The sequence below is a fragment of the Pristiophorus japonicus genome, chromosome 1, assembly GCF_044704955.1.
Source record: "Pristiophorus japonicus isolate sPriJap1 chromosome 1, sPriJap1.hap1, whole genome shotgun sequence".
Taxonomy (NCBI): Eukaryota; Metazoa; Chordata; class Chondrichthyes; family Pristiophoridae; genus Pristiophorus; species Pristiophorus japonicus.
Window position 1 is genome coordinate 226,694,598 of NC_091977.1, and position 20,561 is coordinate 226,715,158.

Consider the following 20,561-nt stretch of genomic DNA (forward strand, 5'->3'; position numbering starts at 1 on the left):
AAGAAAAGAATAAGGAACTGCACTAAATTCTGGTTCCAGCGACATTCGTTAGCAAAGTGTGGCCATGAGACAGTCAGAGCACCAAATCTGACCAGGGCCACGGAGCGAGATTGGAGACATATTACAAATACCACACATTGATTCCCCTCTTGCTCCAGCAATACATTGCATTCAAATAGCGGATAATGTACCTTTATGATGCTCTGACAGGTCGACAATGGGAGTCCCACCAGGCTGGTGCCATTGATAGACATGATCTGGTCCCCAATGTTCAACTTTCCAGACTTTTCTGCGGGACCTGCGTGCATCATGTTCGCGATGATCACAGTCGGCAGTATGGAGCCCCAGCCAGACTCTACAATCACTAGACCCAATATTTCACCTTTCTGCTTCTCAACGTGAACCTACCAAGAGCAGCACAAGAAAAGGATAACAAAATTATTCTCGTTTAAAAAAAAAAGCAACCATAATCGTGGACATAGGAACATAAGGAGGCCATTTAGCACCTCCAGTCTATTCCGCCATTCAATGGCTGATCTATGACCTAACTCCATATACCTGCTGTTGCCCCATATCCTTTAATACCTTTGTTAACAAAAATCTATCAAGTTCAGATTTAAAATTAACAATTAACCCAGCATCAATTGACGTTTGCGGAAGTGAGTTCCAAACTTCTACCACCCTTTGTGTGTAAAAGTGTTTCCTAAATTCCCTCCTGAAAGGCTTGGCTCTAACCTTTAGACTATGTGTACCTGTCTGTAACATTTTAATAACCTACATTGATCTCGAAATCGCTATGGACCTTCAGAAGCTGTTTCCACTTGTGGTGGGGTCCAAAACTAGGGGTCATAAATATAAGGTAGTCATTAATAAATCCAATTAAGAAATTCAGGAGAAACTTTTTACTGAGAAAGTGGAATTTGCTACTGTGGTTGAGGCGAATAGCATAGATGCATTTAAGGGGAATCTAGATAAGTACATGACGGAGAAAGGAATAGTAGGATATGCTGGTGGGGGAGATGAAGTAGGGTGGGAGAAGTGGATCACATATTCTTGATAAAACACACCCGATTTTATGCTCCACACCAGCCTCCTCCCACCTTATTCACCACCTTATTAACTATATCCTTCTATACATTTAACCATGATCTAATTGAATGGCGGAACAAGCTTGAGGGGCTGAATGGTCTCCTCTTGTTCCTGTGTATTCCATTCTCCCTCATGTATTTATCCAGCTTCCCCTTAAATGCATCTAAGCCATTCGTCTCAGCCACTCCTCATTACTTCTCACTGTACAACTTTAACCCAAGTTCATTTCATTGAAATCAGTGAATAGAAAACCATGCAGGTTTTATAAACGGAGGGTGATCTGATCCACCAAATTAGCACCCAAGCTGTGAAGAGAGAAAGTCTACCCCAGTATCATTAACGTCAGTCATGGATAATGCACATGGGCCTGATTGACTCAACTCTTCCTGTTGCACAAAAATACCATCAGTTATGCTAAAACACTGGTTGGGCCTCAGCTACAGTATTGCGGCCAATTCTGGGCACCACACTTTAGGAAGGATGTTAAGCCTCGGAGAGGGTGCAGAGGGGATTTATTGGAATTGTACCAATGATGAAAGACTTCAGTTACGAGGAGACTAGAGAAGCTGGGGTTGTTCTCCTCAGAGCAGAGAAGGTTAAAGGGAGATTTACTAGAGATTCAAATCATGAAGGGTTTCGATGGAGTAAATAGGGAGAAACTGTTTCCGTGGCAGGAGGGTAGGTAACTAGATGACCCGGATTTAAGGCAATTTGCAACAGAACCAGAGAGGAGATGAGGAAAAAGAATTTGCGCAGCGAGTAGTGATCTGGAATGCACTGCCTGAAAGGCAGGTGTATGCAGTGAATTGGATAAATACTTAAAAAGAAAAAAAAAATTGCAAGTCTATGGGGAAAGAGCAGGGGGAGTGGGACTAATTGGAAAGCTCTTTCAAAGAGCCAGCACAAGCACAATGGGCTGAGTGGCCTCCTTCTGTGCTATATTATTTTATGATTCTATGACCTGAAGGAAGAAGGAACAGTAGGAGAGAATTCAAAGGGAGGGGAACGTGCATGATGGTGGGCACACGCTGCTTTACAAATGATTTATTTCCAGTTTGTCTAATTTTGAAATTCAAAAAAAAAATCCTCAATGAGAGTTTCAAGAAAAAATTAGTGAAATATTTCATCCAACCTTTTCACACGACACTTGCTCACCCCACTAATAATTTGCGCAGAAGGCTTACCAATCCAAGTTACATTCTGCTCGGAACTCATCTGATGTGACCTTCCCATAACATTATGCTGCAATTTACCTCAATAGCTGCTTAGAAATTAGATTAAATACAATCTATTCAAGATTTTTTTCTTTAAATACCATTTCTGCAAGGGAAGGTAATGCAATCAAATTACAACTCCCTCTCTATCCCTCCGTCATAAGACATTTACCACATTTTCTACTTATTGAAACAAAACCCCACAAAGGCACACGCACTTCTTTGCAGTTTTCTGATTTGGAGAAGTGAATCAGGTCATCATTGTACATGTCTTGAGTGTTGAGGAGGTCACTGTATTCCTTCTGGCTCAAGTCTTCCGGATTAATGCCATTCGCCCGCAAGAACTCCTGGTAAGCAACACTAAAAGCTTGTCCTATGGACTGAGCTATTAACTGGGCCTGCGGAGAGAAAGGAGGAAATAATAATTACACAGAATCAGAGCCAAGCTTCTCTGTATAATTAGGATTGCAACAGATTTAACGGAAAGGTGGGATCAGCTTTGTGTTTTAAAAGAAAAAAAAGAACCATAGTGTTCTCTTCTACTTCTTCAAACAACTTTTTTCAGGAATCCTTCCATTGATACTGGCAGTTAATTACGGGCTCAAGTGATAGTTTTTAACATCTGCTCTCAATATTGTTGGATGCAAAGCCTCTTAAGTTTGTTTATAATTTGGTTGATGGTTTGTGTGGAGGCAAGGGGAGGGGGCGGGCGGGCGGATAGAAATTAGAAACTTGGCAAAAGGAAACAGCAAGCTAGTTGGGAAAAAAATACCCAGCTCTGATGCTATGGAAACCATGAACTATCTGCCACCTCACACAAACCGCTACGTGTCAAGCAGCCATAACAAGTGCAGTGATGAGAATCCAAACAGCCAGGAATTATCTGCAGTGAGTAATGGAGGTTGAAAAGAAGGGAGCTGAAAAGGGAAAGAGAATTGGAAATAAATATTTATTCGACGGGCAAGCTTCATTCAGCAAGGTCTCGCACGACTGGCCGATTGCGTTACTGAAATTCCCCCCCCACCCCCCCAAATCAAGTCAGTACAAGGATTGCCGTGTTCTACCTCAACAACAACTTGAATTTATATAGCACCTTTAACATAGTAAAGCATCCCAAGGTGCTTCACAGGAGCGTCATCAGACACAATTTGACACCGAGCCTCACAAGGAGATATTAGGACAGGTGACAAAGCTTGGTCAAAGAGGTAGGTTTTAAGGAGTATCTTAATAGAGGAGAGAGAGGTAAAGCGGTTTAGGGAAGGAATTCCAGAGCTCAGGGCCTAGACAGCTGAAGGCACGGCCACCGATGGTGGTGGGATGAAGGCAGTTGGAATGGGCAACAGGCTAGAATTGGAGGAATGCAGAGAATTAGGGCTGGATGAGGTCACAGAGATTGGGAGGGGCGAGGCCATGGAGGGATTTGAACAAAAGGATGAGAATTTTTAAAACTCAGGAAACTAAAACACTCAACTCTGAAGCATTAAATTTCAGGGAGAAGGACCATAGGCTAATCCATATATGCTTGTAACTCAATTTTACTTGACATTACCACCTGTCAAGGAGAATTTGCATTTCGGTTTCACTCTGATTTACAGTAAATGTTTATAAATAACCAATATTCCACTCTTCACCAGATTATTCAAACAATCTGACACCTCAGACACCTTATTGATATTTAATTTTCATTTTAAATAGATCAGTTAATCGGCTTTGAAGTATTCTCCTCTGAGTTTATTTGTTCCTATCTTGCACGTATGTAACTTTGACCAGTTCCGAGAGTGAAGCAGCAATCTGTGGGGCTTCACTTCAATGTAGGAAGTAAGACTTTAAGATGGTCAAGGATGATTTTTCCTCTGTTTGAAAACAGAGCTGTTATAACGCTCGTCTCCTCGACAGATGCAAGCTTGTAAGGAAAGATAAATTAGTCTTGGAGGCGGTGCAGCGTCGAATCACCAGAATGATACTGGGGCTAAAATGGTTAAATTATGAGGACAGGATTAAAGGATTTGATAGGGTAGGTATAGAGGACTATTTCCTCTGGTGGTGGGGTAGTCCAGAACAAAGGGGCATAACCTTAAAATTAGAGCCAGGCAATTCAGGGTGATGTCAGGAAGCATTTCTTCACACAAACAGTAGTGGAGATCTGGAACTCGCTCCCCCCAAAAGTTTTTTTCAAAACGGAGATTGATAGATTTGTGTTGGGCAAGGGTATTAAGGGTTACAAAACCCAGGCGGGTAGATGGAGTTAAAATGCAGATCAGCCACGATCGAACTGAATAACGAACAGGCTCGAGGGCCTGAATGGTCTCCCGTTCCTACTCATGAGTGGGAACTCTGATTGAATTCCCCCTTGCTGGCACAGGGCAATGGAGTCTAATTATCACACTGCAACTGCTGTCCCAGATGTTCTCAAATCAGGAGTCGTCATTAACAAAAACGTGCATTTATATAGCGCCTTTAACGTAGCAAAATGTCCCCAGGTGTTTCACAGGAGCAATTATCAAACAAAATTTTGACAACTGAGCCACATGAGGAGATATAAGCACAGGTGACCAAAAGCTTGGTTAAAGAAGTAGGTTTTAAGGAGCGTCTTAAAGGAGGAGAGAGAGGTAAAGAGGCGGAGAGGTTTAGGAGGAGAATTCCAGAGCTTAGGTCCTAGGCAGCTGAAGGTACGGCCGCCAATGGTGGAGCGATGAAACTTGGTTTTACGCAAGAGGCCAGAATTAGTGGAGCACAAAGGTCTCGGAGGATTATAGGGCTGGAGGAGGTTTCAGAAATAGGGAGTATCTTCTGGTCCATATGGCTCAATTCAATACTAGGCGATCTCTTCATCCCCCAGGAACTTGGGGAAGCCTGATCACCCATCTTTCTCTTTCAAACATTCTTTTATCTGCTGTGTGTGAACTGTTACCTCAGATTTTCAGCACTCCTGGTTTCCTTTACCCCCAACTAATCAATCAGATTTCATTGGTAATTAACTTATTCCAGCTTTGTTTAAAAAATAAAACACACACATTGTACATTTATACAGCATCTTGAATGGGACAAAATGTTCCGTGGGGCTTCACAGTTGGGGGATCTACCCAGAGTAGGAAGGGATTTTAAGAGAAGGCTGATGGAACAGGCTTCAGGGAGGCTTTTAAAGATGGGGAGCGATGTAGCCGGATGGAAATAGTTGAAACTATCAGGAACTACTGTTATAACCATCAGGAAAGATTGAGGGATGACCTGATCGAGGTCTTTAAAATGATGATGGGGTTTGCTAGGAAAGATGTTTCCACTTGTGGGGAAGACCAAACCTAGGGGCCATAAATAGTAGATTGTCACTAAGAAATCCAATAAAGAATTTAGGAATCTTCTTTACCCAGAGAGTAGGGAGAATGTGGATCTTGCTACTACAGGGAGTGGAAGGGGAAGCTGGATAAGTACATGAGGGAGAAAGGAATAGAAGGATATGTGGATAGGGTGAGATGAAGAGGGGTGGGAGGAGGCTCGTGTGGAGCATAAACACCGGCATGGACCAGTTGGGCCAAATGGCCGGTTTCTGTCCTGTACATTAGATGTAAAGAGTTTTTGGAGGGGGTTCTAAAGTGCGGGGGCGAGACTGAAGCCTGTGCCATTAATGGTAGAGCAAAGCTAGGCTGAAAACACGCAGTAGAGCAGAGTTAGAAGAGCATCGGGTGCGGACGGAGACAGAGACAAGGAGTGATCAGGACGAAGGGCATGCTGTTTTTGAAAACAAGGATTAGGGTTTTTTGAAGTCAATGCGTTGAGTGGACAGGCTGCTACAGGGAAAGTGCAACTGCATTCCTCAAAATATTCATTTGGTTGTGGTTAGGTGATTTGATTAAAAAAAGTAGATTGATAAATAAAATTAAGATTTCATTCCTGTATTCTTAAAGGCCTATGGGTACAAAATTAACACACGACCAGATATGCCTTACTGCTTTCGGTTTTCTTTGACAATTAATTCTGAAAACTTCTCTGGACTTTGCTATGGATGTAATTAAAGATTAAGGGGCCGAAATTGCCCCCAGTGGGAAATTGGGGAGGGCACTTTGAATTAACGGAAAATTTATGGCCCGGCAGAAGTCAGAGGAAAGAGTCGGAAGATTTGGCTCTTTAACTCTGATGCCAGCTCCCAGCGCTTTGGGGCGCTGTTTGAGGCGGTGTAAGGGAGCGGGGTGGTGTCCATCACCGCCGTGCTGATGTCAGCGTGATGTCCCTCCCCTTCACTTAAAGGGGAGGGACGCTGCAAGGCCGATGTGGAGCCCACTGGGCCAAGAGGGGGTGCCAGGCTGCCCCGGCCGATCCAGCAGCTGCCACTGTCGGGCTGACTCAGGAGTCGGCCAACAATTAAAACAAAATGGCGGCCACAGCAGTGCGCCTTCCCCTTTATGGGTGGCCGCATTGCCCAGCCACTGGCAGCTTCTCGGCGCGCGAGGCTGTCGGGGGCACCGACCGGCGGTGGCTGCGCTCCTGCGGGGCAATTTCCCCCGTGGGGCGGTAAAGGGTCAGCGTGCCGGGCGGGGCGGAAACATGGGGTGCGTCAGAAACCTGTTCCCGCTACCCTCGGCTCGAGGACAATAACGGACAAGTCTGCCCCACCACCTTCCCCCAGTGCGGAAAGGCCTTACCGCCCCATTAGAGGCAGTAATGGGTCTTAAAGGGGGCAATTTCCCCCCCTAAAATTCCGACTGGCTCTAAACACAATCACTGAAAATGATTCACAATGGCAGCAGATAGATCTATAGATCATAGAATAGTGCAGCACTCAGCCACTCAGCCCATCGAACCTGCGCTGTAATTTTTATCTGCTTCAAGTAATTACCCAATTCCCTTATGAAGGCTACTATTCAATCTGGATCCACCATCATATGAGGCAGTGCATTCCAACTCCTAACTACTCATTGCGTAAAAACGCTTTCTCTCAAGTCGCCTCTGGTTCTTTTGCCAATCGCCTTAAATCTGTGCCCTTGGCTTATTGACCCTTCAGCCATTGGAAACAGTTTCTCTCTTTAATCCATCTATGATTTTAAACACCTTCATCAAATCTTCTCGGCCTTCTCTGCTCTAAGGCGAACAGCCCCAGCTTTTCCAGTCTATCCACATAACTGTCACCCCTCGTCCCTGGAACCATTCTAGTAAATCTCTTGTACCCTTCTGGAAAGATGAAAGTACTACCTACATCTTCGGACTCAAAGACATGGCAGATCATCTTGTATTGCCTCTTGCCATCATGGGAAGGGTGAGATGCTTCCACGCTGTCCTGGGAATTGGATCGAGGCATACGGCGGCGTGCCATCAGAACAACAATATTTCCGATATCTGCAATGTAGGAAATGGTCCTCAAGGGATGGTCCATCATAGTTTCCTAATAAAAGGAATGGGGGGGGGGGGGGGGGAGGAAAAAGGTAAAACATTAGCAGAATATTCTTAAGTCCAGCAACAACAACTTGAAGCATAATGTTGAAAAGATTTTTCCAGTAATCAGTTACTTTTCCACACATTTCAAAACAGCTTGCAGTAATCTCTAAGGTTACATAGATCTGTACATTAGTGCAATCTAGTGCAAAATCCTTTCACACAGGGAACAATGCACTGTTTTTGCAGACATGCTTCAGAATACCAGCAAGTTTGTTGCATTTTCAGTGTGTGCTGGTGTACCGTACAATTGGATTTTTTCTGTACAATGAACAGCTGTTTCAGCAATTTCACAATATGTGCTGGTGGGGGGGGGGGGCGTGGCGGTCGCAGGATTTATATTGCTGCAAGTTTCAGTTTCCCTTGTTGAACTGAACAGCGGATCACAAACAGCTTTTGTCCCATGTGCACCCATGCATGACAAACTAAATAGCTAGCAAACAGCACCCCACACACATACACCTACACCCCGCACATACACACACGCACACATACCCACACACACACACATATATATACATACACCACGCGCACGTGCGCCACACACACCACGGCACACATACCACGGCACACCCCACGCCCCACACACACACACCCCACATGTACACCACAACCACATACACCATGCACACACATCCACCACATACCACACACACATACATATGCTGCCACACACATTACCCACACACCACTCACCATTTACATACATATACCGCCACATACAAAACGCCACACGTACATATACAGCCACACACATACACACACCGTACATAGACATACACAGGCACACACTCACCTTTATCTAGTCCAAACTCCTTCATGTACCAACCACAGCACTGAGCAGAAACCAGTTCCAGATTTCACCGCAGCAACGATTTCACAGAAGCGAGACCACTAGCTAATTGCAAAATGCTACAACCCGTAAATCAAAGAGCTCGTTCAGAGCACAAGCTAGTCTGTCCAAAGAGCAAAGAGGCGATTAGTTGTCACTAGGCATGACCACAGATCCCTGCTTGGAGCTCAGTGATGGAACACTCCAAGTAAGGTGTTAAGGCTATGTTCTGTCAAATCCATCCAGCAGAGCCTAAGTGATAGTGACATAGCTTTCAGCACATGTACAAATAAAGCATCATGTTTTCCATTTTCTAAAATAGCTCGAAGCAGGATGGGAATGGCAGAGGATCTGCAGTTTGAGTCAAATTATATTGCTGAATACTTACAGGAGGATGATATTCGGTCCATCATCATCATAGACAGTCCCTCGGAATCGAGGAAGACTTGCTTCCACTCTTAAAATGAGTCCTTAGGTGGCTGAACAGTCCAATACAAGAACCACAGACTCTGTCACAGGTGGGACAGATAGTCTTTGAGGGAAAGGGTGGGTGGGACAGGTTAGCATCCTTAAAGGTCCCACAAGTTCCTGGTTTCTACATGCACTTGCGATCTGTCATGGTCTACCGTGTGAGAGTGGGACAAATTGTACAGCTACTTTCAAAGAGCTGGCATAGGCACAATGGGCCGAATGGCTCCTTCTGTGCTGTCTGATTCTGTACAAGTGAAAACCAAAGTTACATGTTTTTTTTAAATTCATTCACGAGATGTGGGTGTCACTGGCAAGGTCAGCATTTATTGCCCATCCCTAATTGCCCTTAACTGAGTGGCTTCCTATTTCAGAGAGAAGTTGAAAGTCAACCACACTTCTGTTGGTCTAGATTTACATGTAGGCCAGACCAGGTAAAGACGGCAGATTTCCTTCCCTAAAGGACATTAGTGAACCAGTTGGGTTTTTATAACAATCTGGTAGTTTCATGGTCACCATCACTGATACTAGCTTTATATTCCAGATTAATTTTTATTGATACTGAATTTAAATTCCCCAGTTCCCTATTTAAATAACCACTATGCTACTGTTTGAATAATGAAGGGTGAAGAAAGTTAAACAACCTGATGCATATAGCCCACCTTTTCCAGAGAGAGAGAGAGAAACAAACAGCTCCTTGAGACACACTCACACTCAATGTTTCTACAGTACCAGCAAGCTATAAGTTTCCAATACAAATACAGTAAACTCTCGTTTACCTGGATTGTTTGGGGAAAACAAATTTTCCGATAGGGCGAATTTACTAACTGCAACAATGGAACAGAAAGTTTAATTGAACTGTTTGGGCTGTGCGTTCAGTTATTATTTGTCTACAACTCTTCCTCCATCCATTGGGTATCCGTTCTACCCCTTCAGTTTCTGGATCCGGATGGCCAATCCTGAACAGTCTGACTGGGTTCTGTCATCCATTTTGAGTTTTAATCGGACTTTCTTAATTTGCTGGTGATTATTGTACATCCCAATACAACTATCCCATTCATATCTCACCCACCAACACACTCCTGCCCTGTGTTCACAGCATGCCACTTCTCACACTGACAGGACATGACAAAGAACCATGAGCTCCTCACTCACGGATCCAAACTGATGTTGTCCACAGCGATCAGTGGACTTCACTCAGCCCTTCTTCAGCAGAATTCCCCGTGTGGCCCCTTAACCAAGCAATCCTGAAAATCGTTCACGCCGTCTTCCCGAGGTCAGTACAATTGACCGCAGTCTGCTGGTGCTGAACATGTGTCTATACAGAGACACACACACGGAAACACACACAAAATACAACTCCTCCACATTCACGCTAACTCGTAATAATTTTAATTCCGTTACGGCGGGTTTTCCGTTACATTCGTATCTGGGTAAACGAGCGTTTACTGTGTATATAAAACACAGCGAGATTCCTATAATCTAAACCAAGACATGGGCCCGGGGGGAGGTCTGACTCGAAACTCCATAAATACCGGCACGGACCAACTGGGCCGTTTCTATGCTGTAAATTCTGTGTATATAATTTTATGTAATTTCAGCCCATCGTGCCTGTGCTGGCTCTTTGAAAGAGCTACCCAATTAGTCCCACTCCTCCCTGCTCTTGTCCCATAGCCCTGAAATGTTTTCCTTTTCGAGTATTTATCCAATTCCCTATTTTAAGTTACTACTGAATCTGCTTCCACCGTCCTTTCAGGCAGCGCATTCCAGATCACAACTCGCCATGTAAAAAAATTCTCCTCATCTCCCCTCTGGTTCTGTTAATTACCTTAAATCTCTGCCCTCTGGTTACCCACCCTCCTGCCACTGGAAACAGTTTCTCCTTATTTACTCTATCAAACCCTACATCATTTTGAACGCCTCTACTAAATCTCCTGATCTATTGAGGAAAAACAGAAAATGAAAGGTGTTAGCAGAGGGGAAAGAGAGAGGGAAACCCTGTTTTGGTGGGGCGGGGCTATCTCCGGTTCTGAGAACAGGATGGATAGTTGTCGCCCCTTCGCAAGGCTGTTTTTAAACAGCATATCCATGGACCAACAGCGATCAATGCCACATTGAGTGTATATATATATCCCTGGAACCAATTTTAAAGGATTTCAGTAATGTAGGGAGACTGGAGAAGCTGGGGTTGTTCTCCTCAGAGCAGAGAAGCTAAAGGGGGAGATTTGATAGAGGTGTCCAAAATCATGAAGGATTTTCATAGAGTAAATAAGGAGAAACTATTTCCAGTGGCAGGAGGGCCGGTAACCAGGGGACACGGAATTAATTAACAAAAGAACCAGAAGCGACACGAAGAAACATTTTTTTTTAAACGCAGCGAGTTGCTGTGATCTGGAACACACTCCCTGAAAGGGCGGTGGAAGCAGATTCAATAGTAACTTTCAAAAGAGAATTAGATAAATACCTGAGGGGAAAATATTTCCAGGGCTATGTGGAAAGAGGAGGGGGAATAGGAAGAATTGGATAGCTCTTTCAGAGAGCCGACACAGGCATGATGGACTATATGGCTCAGAGACATGGACCATGTACAGTAGACACCTCAAGTCGCTGGAGAAATACCACCAATGATGCCTCCGCAAGATCCTACAAATCCCCTGGGAAGACAGGCACACCAACATTAGCATCCTCGACCAGGCCAACGTCCCCAGCATTAAAGCACTGAGCACACTTGATCAGCTCCGCTGGGCAGGCCACATTGTTTGCATGCCAGGCACAAGACTCCCAAAGCAAGCGCTCTACTCGGAGCCAAAGGTGGGTAGAGGAAACATTACAGGGGCACCCTCAAAGCCTCCCTGAAAAAGTGCAACATCCCCGCTGACACCTGGGAGTCCCTGGCCAAAGACCGCCCTAAGTGGAGTATGTACATCGGCACCGCAAAATCTGGGCCATTGTTTTCAAAATAGACACCAGTAAGTTACAATAGGACCTTCAGTTTTGGGAGATTCCAAATGGTGGCTGGGTGTGGGACGGGTGGGGGAACGAAATTCTTTATGATGATGAAAATCAGCAAAGGAACATTCCAACAGGCCAGGAAGTGTTTGCTTTCTATACTCAATTTGGAAGATTTTTTAATTACCAATCATTTTTGAAGACAAATACAGCATTTTAATGTGCTGAAATGTTTACCCTTCAAGCTTTGCATTTACCTGTGAGTCAGCATTAAGAACCTTAATCCTCTGAGTCGAGATGAAGAGGTCCACTTCAGTCATCGGCTGTGCCTCTCCTTCAGGTGCCTGTAATAGGAAATAGTCACAATCAGGAGACCATCATTGAGATACCTCTGCTATTAAGAACATACATGCACTTGTAAAATTAAAACATTTTTGACACTATCAAAGCAAAACTATTGATCATGCCTCATTTGTGGAAGCTTTTTATCAAAACTAACCCCACAAAGAGCAAATGCCCATTTCCAAATTAGGAGATTAGGAGCAGATGAGCAGGAATAAGCCATTCAGCCCTTCTCGCCTGTTCCACCATTCAATTAGATCACGGCTGATCTGTAACATTTTCAATTGACCGCCAGCCTTAACATCTTTTTGGGGGAGAAAGTTCCTGATGTTCACTACCCTTTGTGTGTAGAAGTGCTTCCTGACATCACCCCTGAATGGCCCGGCTCTAATATTAAGTTTATGTCCCTTCTTCTGGACTCCCCCTTATTGTAAAGCAGTAAGTTTTATTGCACTGAACCATGACATTGAACTCATAAGCAGGCAATTCCTCGTGCTTTCTTTAATATGGATTGCTGTGCCAATTTAATGCCACTCAATATTAAAATCTGCATATATAGCGAAGAAAGAGCGAGAGATCAAAATCAGTTTTTTGATCCCCAAAAGGATCATGCATTTTAAGCCTGGTTAATGCGATTGGTTTAGATTCTATTTAAAAGGATAAACAGAAAGAAAGCCGGGTTTTAAATATATTTAGAAAAATATAGAGAAACAATCCAGATAAATAAAAATTTAGGTTTGCAATATGATACTAGCACCTGGTTTCAGTGAACATAGAAGGTTAGAATGTACATTGTCAGATGGATGCGCCAAGTGCTACCCAGCAGAAAATAGAACACAGTGAGGTCCTGAGCCTGGTCTTGTGTATAGAAACAAAGGAACTGGAGGAGGCCATTCAGCCCCTCGAGCTGTCCCGCCATTCAATGAGATCATGGCTGATCTCTATCCTAACTCCAGTCAGCCGCCTTGGCTCCATATCCCGCAATACCATTGGCTTGCAAAAACCTATCGATCTCGGATTTAAAATTATTAATTGAGCTAGCATCTACTGCATTTTGTGGGAGAGTGTTCCACGCTTCTACCATCCTTTGTGAGAATAAGTGCTTCCTAATTTCTCTCCTGAACGGCCTGGCTCTATTTTAAGGTTATGCTCCCTTGTCTTAGACTCCCCCAACCTGTGGAAAATTTCTCTCTCTATCTACCCTATCAATATCTTTCAAAATCATAAAAACCATCAATCAAAAATCACCCCTGAACCCTCTTTATTCCAGGGAATACAAGCCTAGTTTATGTAAACTCTCCTCATAATCTCACCCCTGGATCTCCTAAGGACTGAAACAATAGCAGCAGTGGTAAAGTTAGTGAACAGGTTTCCTGTCCATATTCTTAAAGGATGATCTGAAGAATGTGGAAGAAAATAAAATACTTTGGATAAATCTCCCAAGATAAATTCAATATTTACATAGAATGTACAGCACAGAAACAGGCTATTCGACCGAACTATGTCAGTGTTTAAGCTCAACATGGGCCTCCTCCCACCCCTCTATCTCACCCTATCAGCATAACCTTCCATTCCTGTCTCCCTCAAGTACTTATCTAGCTTCTCCTTAAATGCATTTATGCTATTCGCCTCAACCACTCCTCACTATTTCTCACTGCAAAGCTTCCAAGCAGGGTTCAAAATTGAGCTGCTTAAAACATACCATCTGGATCGCAAAACAAAATATATTAAAAACAGAAAATGTGCTGTTTTTAAAAAGAGTGATTGAGGAGACTAGGCCTATATTTCCTAGAATTTAGAAGAATGAGAGGTGATCTCATTGAAACATTTAAATTCTTAAGGGGTTTGACAGAGTAGATTCCTGGGAGAATATTTCCCCTGGCTGGCAAGCTTAGAACTAGGGGGCACAGACTCAGGATAAGGGTCGGCCATTTAGGATGGAGATGAGGAGAAATTTCTTTACTCGGAGGGTTGTGAATCTTTGGAATTCTCTACCCCAGAGGGCAGTGAAGACTCAGTCTTTGAGTATATTCAAGACAAAGCTTGATAGATTTTTGGGCACTAAAGGGATATGGGGATCGGGTGGGAAGGTGGGGTTGAGGTAGAAGATCAGCCATGATCCTATTGACTAGCAGAGCAGACTCGAGGGGTTGAATGGCCTACTCCTGCTCCTATTTCTTATGTTAGTCATGCTCTTACACTGTCTTATAAAACTAATTTTGGATTAGTGTGAAATGCACACAACGTGATACATTTATAGAGAAACCAATGTTTTGCTTTGCCAAAGTGTCACTGGAGGGCGGTGGGGTGGGAGTATAGAAAATAAAACAAACAATAAAATGAGCAAATCATCCTATTCCTGTTTTTAGTTAAGAGACAAGACACAAAAAAGAACTCTCAAAGTACACTTTCAACTAAAGCTGTGAAAACAAAGGATAAAGATCTTGAAAAACCAACGCACGAACTTTCTGCATCCAGCAATCTGCAGGTAATCAAAGTGGGCGGGGATAAAAGGAAATAGTACATCGAGCTTTGTAAGATATCCGGGAGGTAGTGGGGATGGAGGAAAGAAAGGAAAGCAAAAGAGTTATCAGTACATACTAAAAAGAATAGGACGCTCGGCAATATCAAAATGTAACACCATTCAAAAAGGGGCCCAATTTTAATCAACACTCAGCAGTCTCTATCGATCTTGTCCTTGCATTCCTCCCGAAAGTGAAATGAAATAATTCAAATTTAAGGAAGCAGAGCGCTGGTTAGAACCGCTTAATCCCAGCGTAATTGGAAAAGCACAATTGTCCTTTTCAGCCCTTCAGCTGCTCAAAACCGCGCGAGGCCATGACATTTACGCCGGCAGTTTATCGGGGAGGCGCCTGAGAAAGAAAGGCTGAAAGGACCACACGCTCAATGGCCATCCTGGCACGGAACGCAGATGTCGGCAGCAACCTGCAAAGCAAGGAGCGACTGAGGGGACGCTCGACTGAAACCTGCGGGACTTTCTGGATGCAGAAGAGTAAGCAAAATAAGTTAAAAGAAAACACGCAACGAAGCAAAATGCAACAGGCACAACATCAAGCTGATGAGGTACTGCACCTTCTTCCTGTTTTTGGCCAATTTCTGGGCCATCTGCTTGGCATGGAATAGACAGAGATAGGAGAATGGTTAGAGTAAAACTTGTAGACGCACTCATTAAGAAGCAATCACAAATTGGAGCCGTTTGCTTGGCACACAAGCCATGCGGGATTTACAGGACATTTAGCAGTAACACGTTATTTTTAAAAAATGGCAGCAAGTCTTTGATTATTCTTGGTTCTCACATGAATATTACAGATGATAATGAAGATAAATATTTTCCTTTACAATCTTTTAACAATTTTTTTTTGCAGAGGGTGGGGGTGGGAAAGAGTTAGATTTAAGGCAAAAAAATCAATCATTTCCCACATAAAATAATGTATAGCGATAGTTGTGTCAAAAAGAATCCATTAAGAGAAACAGAAACATCTGAGATTATACAACACTGCCACAATTACATCAAATGTACAGCACAGAAACAGGCCATTTGACCCAACTAGTCCATGCCGGTGTTTAGCAACGCTATTTCACCTCACCCATCAGCATAACCCTCTATTCCTTTCTCCCTCATGTACTTATCTAGCTTCCCTTAAATGCATCTATGTCATTCGCCTCAACCACTCCCTGTGGTAGCGAGTTTGACATTCCAACCACTCTCTGGGTGAAGAAGTTTCTCCTGAATTCCCTATTGTATTTATTAGCGACTATCTTATATTTATGGCCGAGAGATTTGGTCCCCCTACAAGTGGAAACATCTTCTCTACGTCTACCCCATCAAACCCCTTTCATAATTTAAAGACCTCTATCAGGTCACCCCCTCAGCTTTCCCTTTTCTAGAGAAAAGAGACCCAGCCAGTTGAATCGTTCCTGATAGTTATAATCTCAGTTCTGGTATCATCCTTGTAAATCTTTTTTACACTGTCTCCAGTGCCTCTATACAATTTTTACAATAGGAGACTGGAACAGTGCACAGTACTCCAAGTGTGGTCTAACCAAGGTTCTATACAAGTTTAACCCAACTCCTCTGCTTTTCAATTCTATCCCACTAGAAAGGAACCCTAGTGCTTTGTTTGCGGTTTTGTTTAATGATCTTACTAACGTGCGTTGCTACTTTTAGTGATTTGTGTATCTACACCCCCAGATCCCTCTGCTCCTCTACCCAATGTAGACTCCTGTTTTCCAAAGGGTACGTGGCCTCCTTATTCTTCCTACCAAAATGAACCACCTCACACTTATCCACGTTGAAATTAATTTGAGAAAACAAGGCAGCTCGAGTGGCTGGTAAATAGCGTAACAATCTGGCTACGATTGCAAGTTTTACTCCTCAAAACTAGGTCACTCTTTATTAGAAAAGCTTGTGTGTGTGTGAGAAAGAGAGAAAGAGAGAGAGAAAAAGAATGTTTTGCATACTTGAGCAGCCCAATTGCAAATGATGCCATGGACAGCAGTACTGAATTGCTGCCACCTCTTACGCATTGAACCCTGAAAGGACATAAAGGCCCAGAGTGGAAAGTATAGGTCATCTTCAAAGAGGCTGAAGCCTTCAAGAGGCAAGGACAGATGCTAGTGTGAACAGCACATTTGGTCTGAGGTTCAATATTTAAATATTTCAAGAAAATGTGCTGAAACGTCTTATCGATGCCAAATTTACTAAATATCAGTGTTAACCCTTCGTCAACCCGAAACATTATCTCTGCTTTCTCTTCACAGATGCTGCCTGACCCGCTGAGATTTCCAACATTTTCTGTTCTTATTCCAGATTCCAGTATCTGCAGTATTTTGCTTTTGTATTATTAAATATCAGATTAGCCAGTGAACTTGAACTGACAACGATCATAGATTTCAGCAACATATCCCAAGTGTAGCTGCCAATCAGCCAGTCATGAGGCACATCTACGGAGTTGCGATAGAGTAAGTAAGGAGAAACTGTTTCCAGTGGCAGGTGGGTCGGTAACCAGAGGACACAGACTTAAGGTAATTGGCAAAAGAACCAGAGGAGAGATGAGAAGAATTTATGCAGTGAGTTGTTCTGATCTGGAATGCACTGTCTGAAAGGGTGGTGGAAGCAGATTCAATAGTAACTTTCAAAAAGAAATTGGAAAAATACTTGAAAGGATGCATTTGCAGGGCTACGGGGAAAGACTGGAGGAGTGGAACTAATTGGATAGCTCTTTCAGAGAGCTGGCACAGGCACCATGGGCTGAATGGTCTCTTTCTGTGCTGTAAGATTCTATGATTAAAGCGACAGAACCTGAAGTTTTCTGACATGCCCACCGAGATTATTTTCCAAAGCCCAGGGTCACAATATTCACAAATCTCTTTACAACTCCCAAAACCCATGGAACTGAAACTAGGTTAAAAAAATCCTATGGGGTGTAGAACAAAGATGATCCTACTGATTTTTTTTCTTCAATTAACTGGGAAAAATATGTTTTCTGTAATGAAATATTCTTACTTGTATAATGCATCATTTTATGACAATATATATATATTTTTTAAATGTGACAAAAGAATTTTGTATTTGTAAAAGGTGTATTTAAAATAATTATGGGGAAAACACATCAATTTTGCACTGCTTCAAAACTTAAAATATTCAGGAAGTATCAAACATCTGCAAAGTTTGCAGTGAGGAATTATCTTGTGACTGTAATCTTGATTGTTATGGACCCCAAAAAAGGGGTGGTGATTTGGAGATAAGTGTTTAATACACCTTACAAGGGCTTCAAAATGATCTTTAAACACTTTCAGAGTCATTTGGAGTCTACTGAAAATAAGTAGCCTCTCCAGCTTGTATTGTGTTTGTCGCAGCTTTAATACACAACCAGCATGCAAAACGAATACATATATAAAATGACATAGTAGTTACAGCACAGAAATAGACCATTTGGCCCAACTGGTCCGTGCCAGTATTTATGTTCCACACGAGTCTCCTCCCACCCCTCTTCATCTCACCCCATCAGCATATCCTTCTATTTCTTTCTCCCTCCTGTGTTTATCTAGCTTCCCCCTTAAACACATCTATACTATTCATCTCAACTATTCCTTGTGGTAGTGAGTTCCACATTTTAACTACTCTCTGAGTGAAGAAGTTTCTCCTGAATTCCCTATTGTATTTATTAGTAACCATCTTATAATTATGGCCCTTAGTTTTGGACTCCCTCACAAGTGGAAACATTTTCTCTACATCTACCCCATTAAACCCTTTCATAATTTTAAAGACCTCTATCAGGTCACCCCTCAAGCTTTCTCTTTTCTAGACTAAAGAGCCCCAGCCTGTTCAGTCATTCCTGATAGTTATAACCTCTCAGTTCTGGCATCATCCTTTTTTTGCAGCTTCTCCAATACCTTCTTACATCTATATGAACTGTGGGGAAACTAAGATCCAGGGAAGAGATCATGTGCCAATTTTGTTTGGTTTGACTAGTAAATCAATTAAATGCAAAATGGACTCAGACCACGATGATGCATGTTAAATGTCAGCCCATTCTTCCTACCTAAATGGGGGCAAGAGGGACAATGAAGAAAGGGGAAAAACACTTGCACATCAGTTATAATGACCCAGATTTTACTGCCAAAATCACGGTGAGTTCAATGGCATGCGCCGCTATTAATGAGTAAATCATCCAGCAACTTGTGGCGAGGGAGATTCCCCATGAATTGCGAATCGTCACAAGTTCCTGGACATTTTGCCGTTAGCTTCGCGAAAATGGCAGCTCGCACTTCCCCTGACATTGCTGAATCTGAGCATTAATTACCCATTAAACTCGCTGCAGAGAGTTAAGGTTGGTACTCAACAGCGTTAGGAACCTTTTAATGAGGAGATTTATGTTCCTGCAATCCCACTCAATCTCTCCGGCCCAGAAAGGGAACAATTGAAACTGCGGAGTCTCATTCCTGCAGGTAGTAAATTGTTCTTAGAGATTTTTAATGGTTTAATTTTTTTTTAAATTCTTACTTTTCCTTTCTGTTTTGTCTCTTGATCCAATCTTTCTTTACCTCTCTTTCTGTAGCTGATTTGACTCTAATTCACCCAACATCCTTCTCGGTTGTTCCTGTTTCTTTCTCAATCCTTACATTTCATTGGTTAAGGAGATAGACTGTTGGTCCTGTCGGTCACTGGGGTCCCGTTGCCCTAGCCAGCTATTATCAGCTCGCACTTCCAGCAAGTTACAGCACAAAACATGGTCGAGCTGAAGGGGGAGGGGAAAAATCTACCTAACGGGGCGCATCATGAAAAGCCCCACTCCAGTAAGATCTGGGCTGAAATATTTTTCAAAAAGGTTAAACTGGAAAGCATGTGGATGAAAGACTGGCTTGACTGGGTATACTGGGTTTGAAAATTGTCAACCAGATTTCCAGAAGCTGGTCCTGTGGTCTTCATCAATTGCAGAGTACGATGTCACTGATCCACTGTGCTTTTAAAATCTCGTGGTGCGCTCGATCACTGCAAACATTATAAGAGCACAAAACATTTGATGATACATGTTGACATAAAAACAGGACCAGGCCATTCAGGCCCTCGAGCCTGTTCCACCATTCAGTTATCATTAGACAATACGTTTGATGGAGAGACTCCTGCCATGTAATAGTGAAAGCCCATTTGGTAAAGTTAAATCATTTTAACCTCTTTGAAAAAGGAAGTGCTGTTTTAATAAATCCACATGATGATTAAAACCTAGGCAAAATAAAAGAATCAAATTCCCTGTAATTCACGACTTTGAGGACTTAATAGTTAGCAGAAGATCCTGAAAGATGTATTGCACAGAGGTGTGAAAAGCTGAACAATCTTACTGGCTGAATACATGGAGTATTTAAACGGAACATAAGTGCATTTCATAATAAAATCTCTCGGGTAATTAACCATCTTCTTCAGAGATTTACCAATCGATTGGGGTTATGCAAGAAAGTCTAGATGAATGGATTTCAACAGTTGGTGCCTGAAGTTATCCACTTTGGTAGGAAAAACATAAGGACATAGTATTATTTAAATGGTGATTGCTTGAGAAGTGTCGATGTACAGAGGGACCTGGGTGTCCTTGTATACCAGTCATTGAAAGCAAACATGCAGGTGCAACAAGCAGTTAGGAAGGCAAATGGTATGTTGGCCTTCATTGCAAGAGGATTTGAGTACAGGAGCAAGGATGTCTTACTACAGTTATACAGGGCCTTGA

The 20,561-nt window shown here is 42.8% G+C and overlaps 1 protein-coding gene across 4 annotated transcripts in view; it reads right to left on the bottom strand.

Moving 5' to 3' along the window:
* LOC139268710 (amyloid-beta A4 precursor protein-binding family A member 1-like) overlaps positions 1-20,561 on the bottom strand; it is a 206,645-nt gene that overhangs the window by 27,343 nt on the left and 158,741 nt on the right. For 2 of the 4 annotated variants that reach the window (XM_070887303.1, XM_070887315.1), the window contains exons 6-10: positions 15,412-15,444; positions 12,234-12,320; positions 7,492-7,677; positions 2,522-2,701; positions 192-404 (exon numbers count right to left, since the gene is read on the bottom strand). In XM_070887303.1, coding sequence (XP_070743404.1) covers positions 192-404; positions 2,522-2,701; positions 7,492-7,677; positions 12,234-12,320; positions 15,412-15,444 — 699 coding nt within the window. The remainder of the gene's footprint in view (positions 1-191; positions 405-2,521; positions 2,702-7,491; positions 7,678-12,233; positions 12,321-15,411; positions 15,445-20,561) is intronic. The other 2 variants (XM_070887334.1, XM_070887324.1) reach the window with 1 other exon arrangement.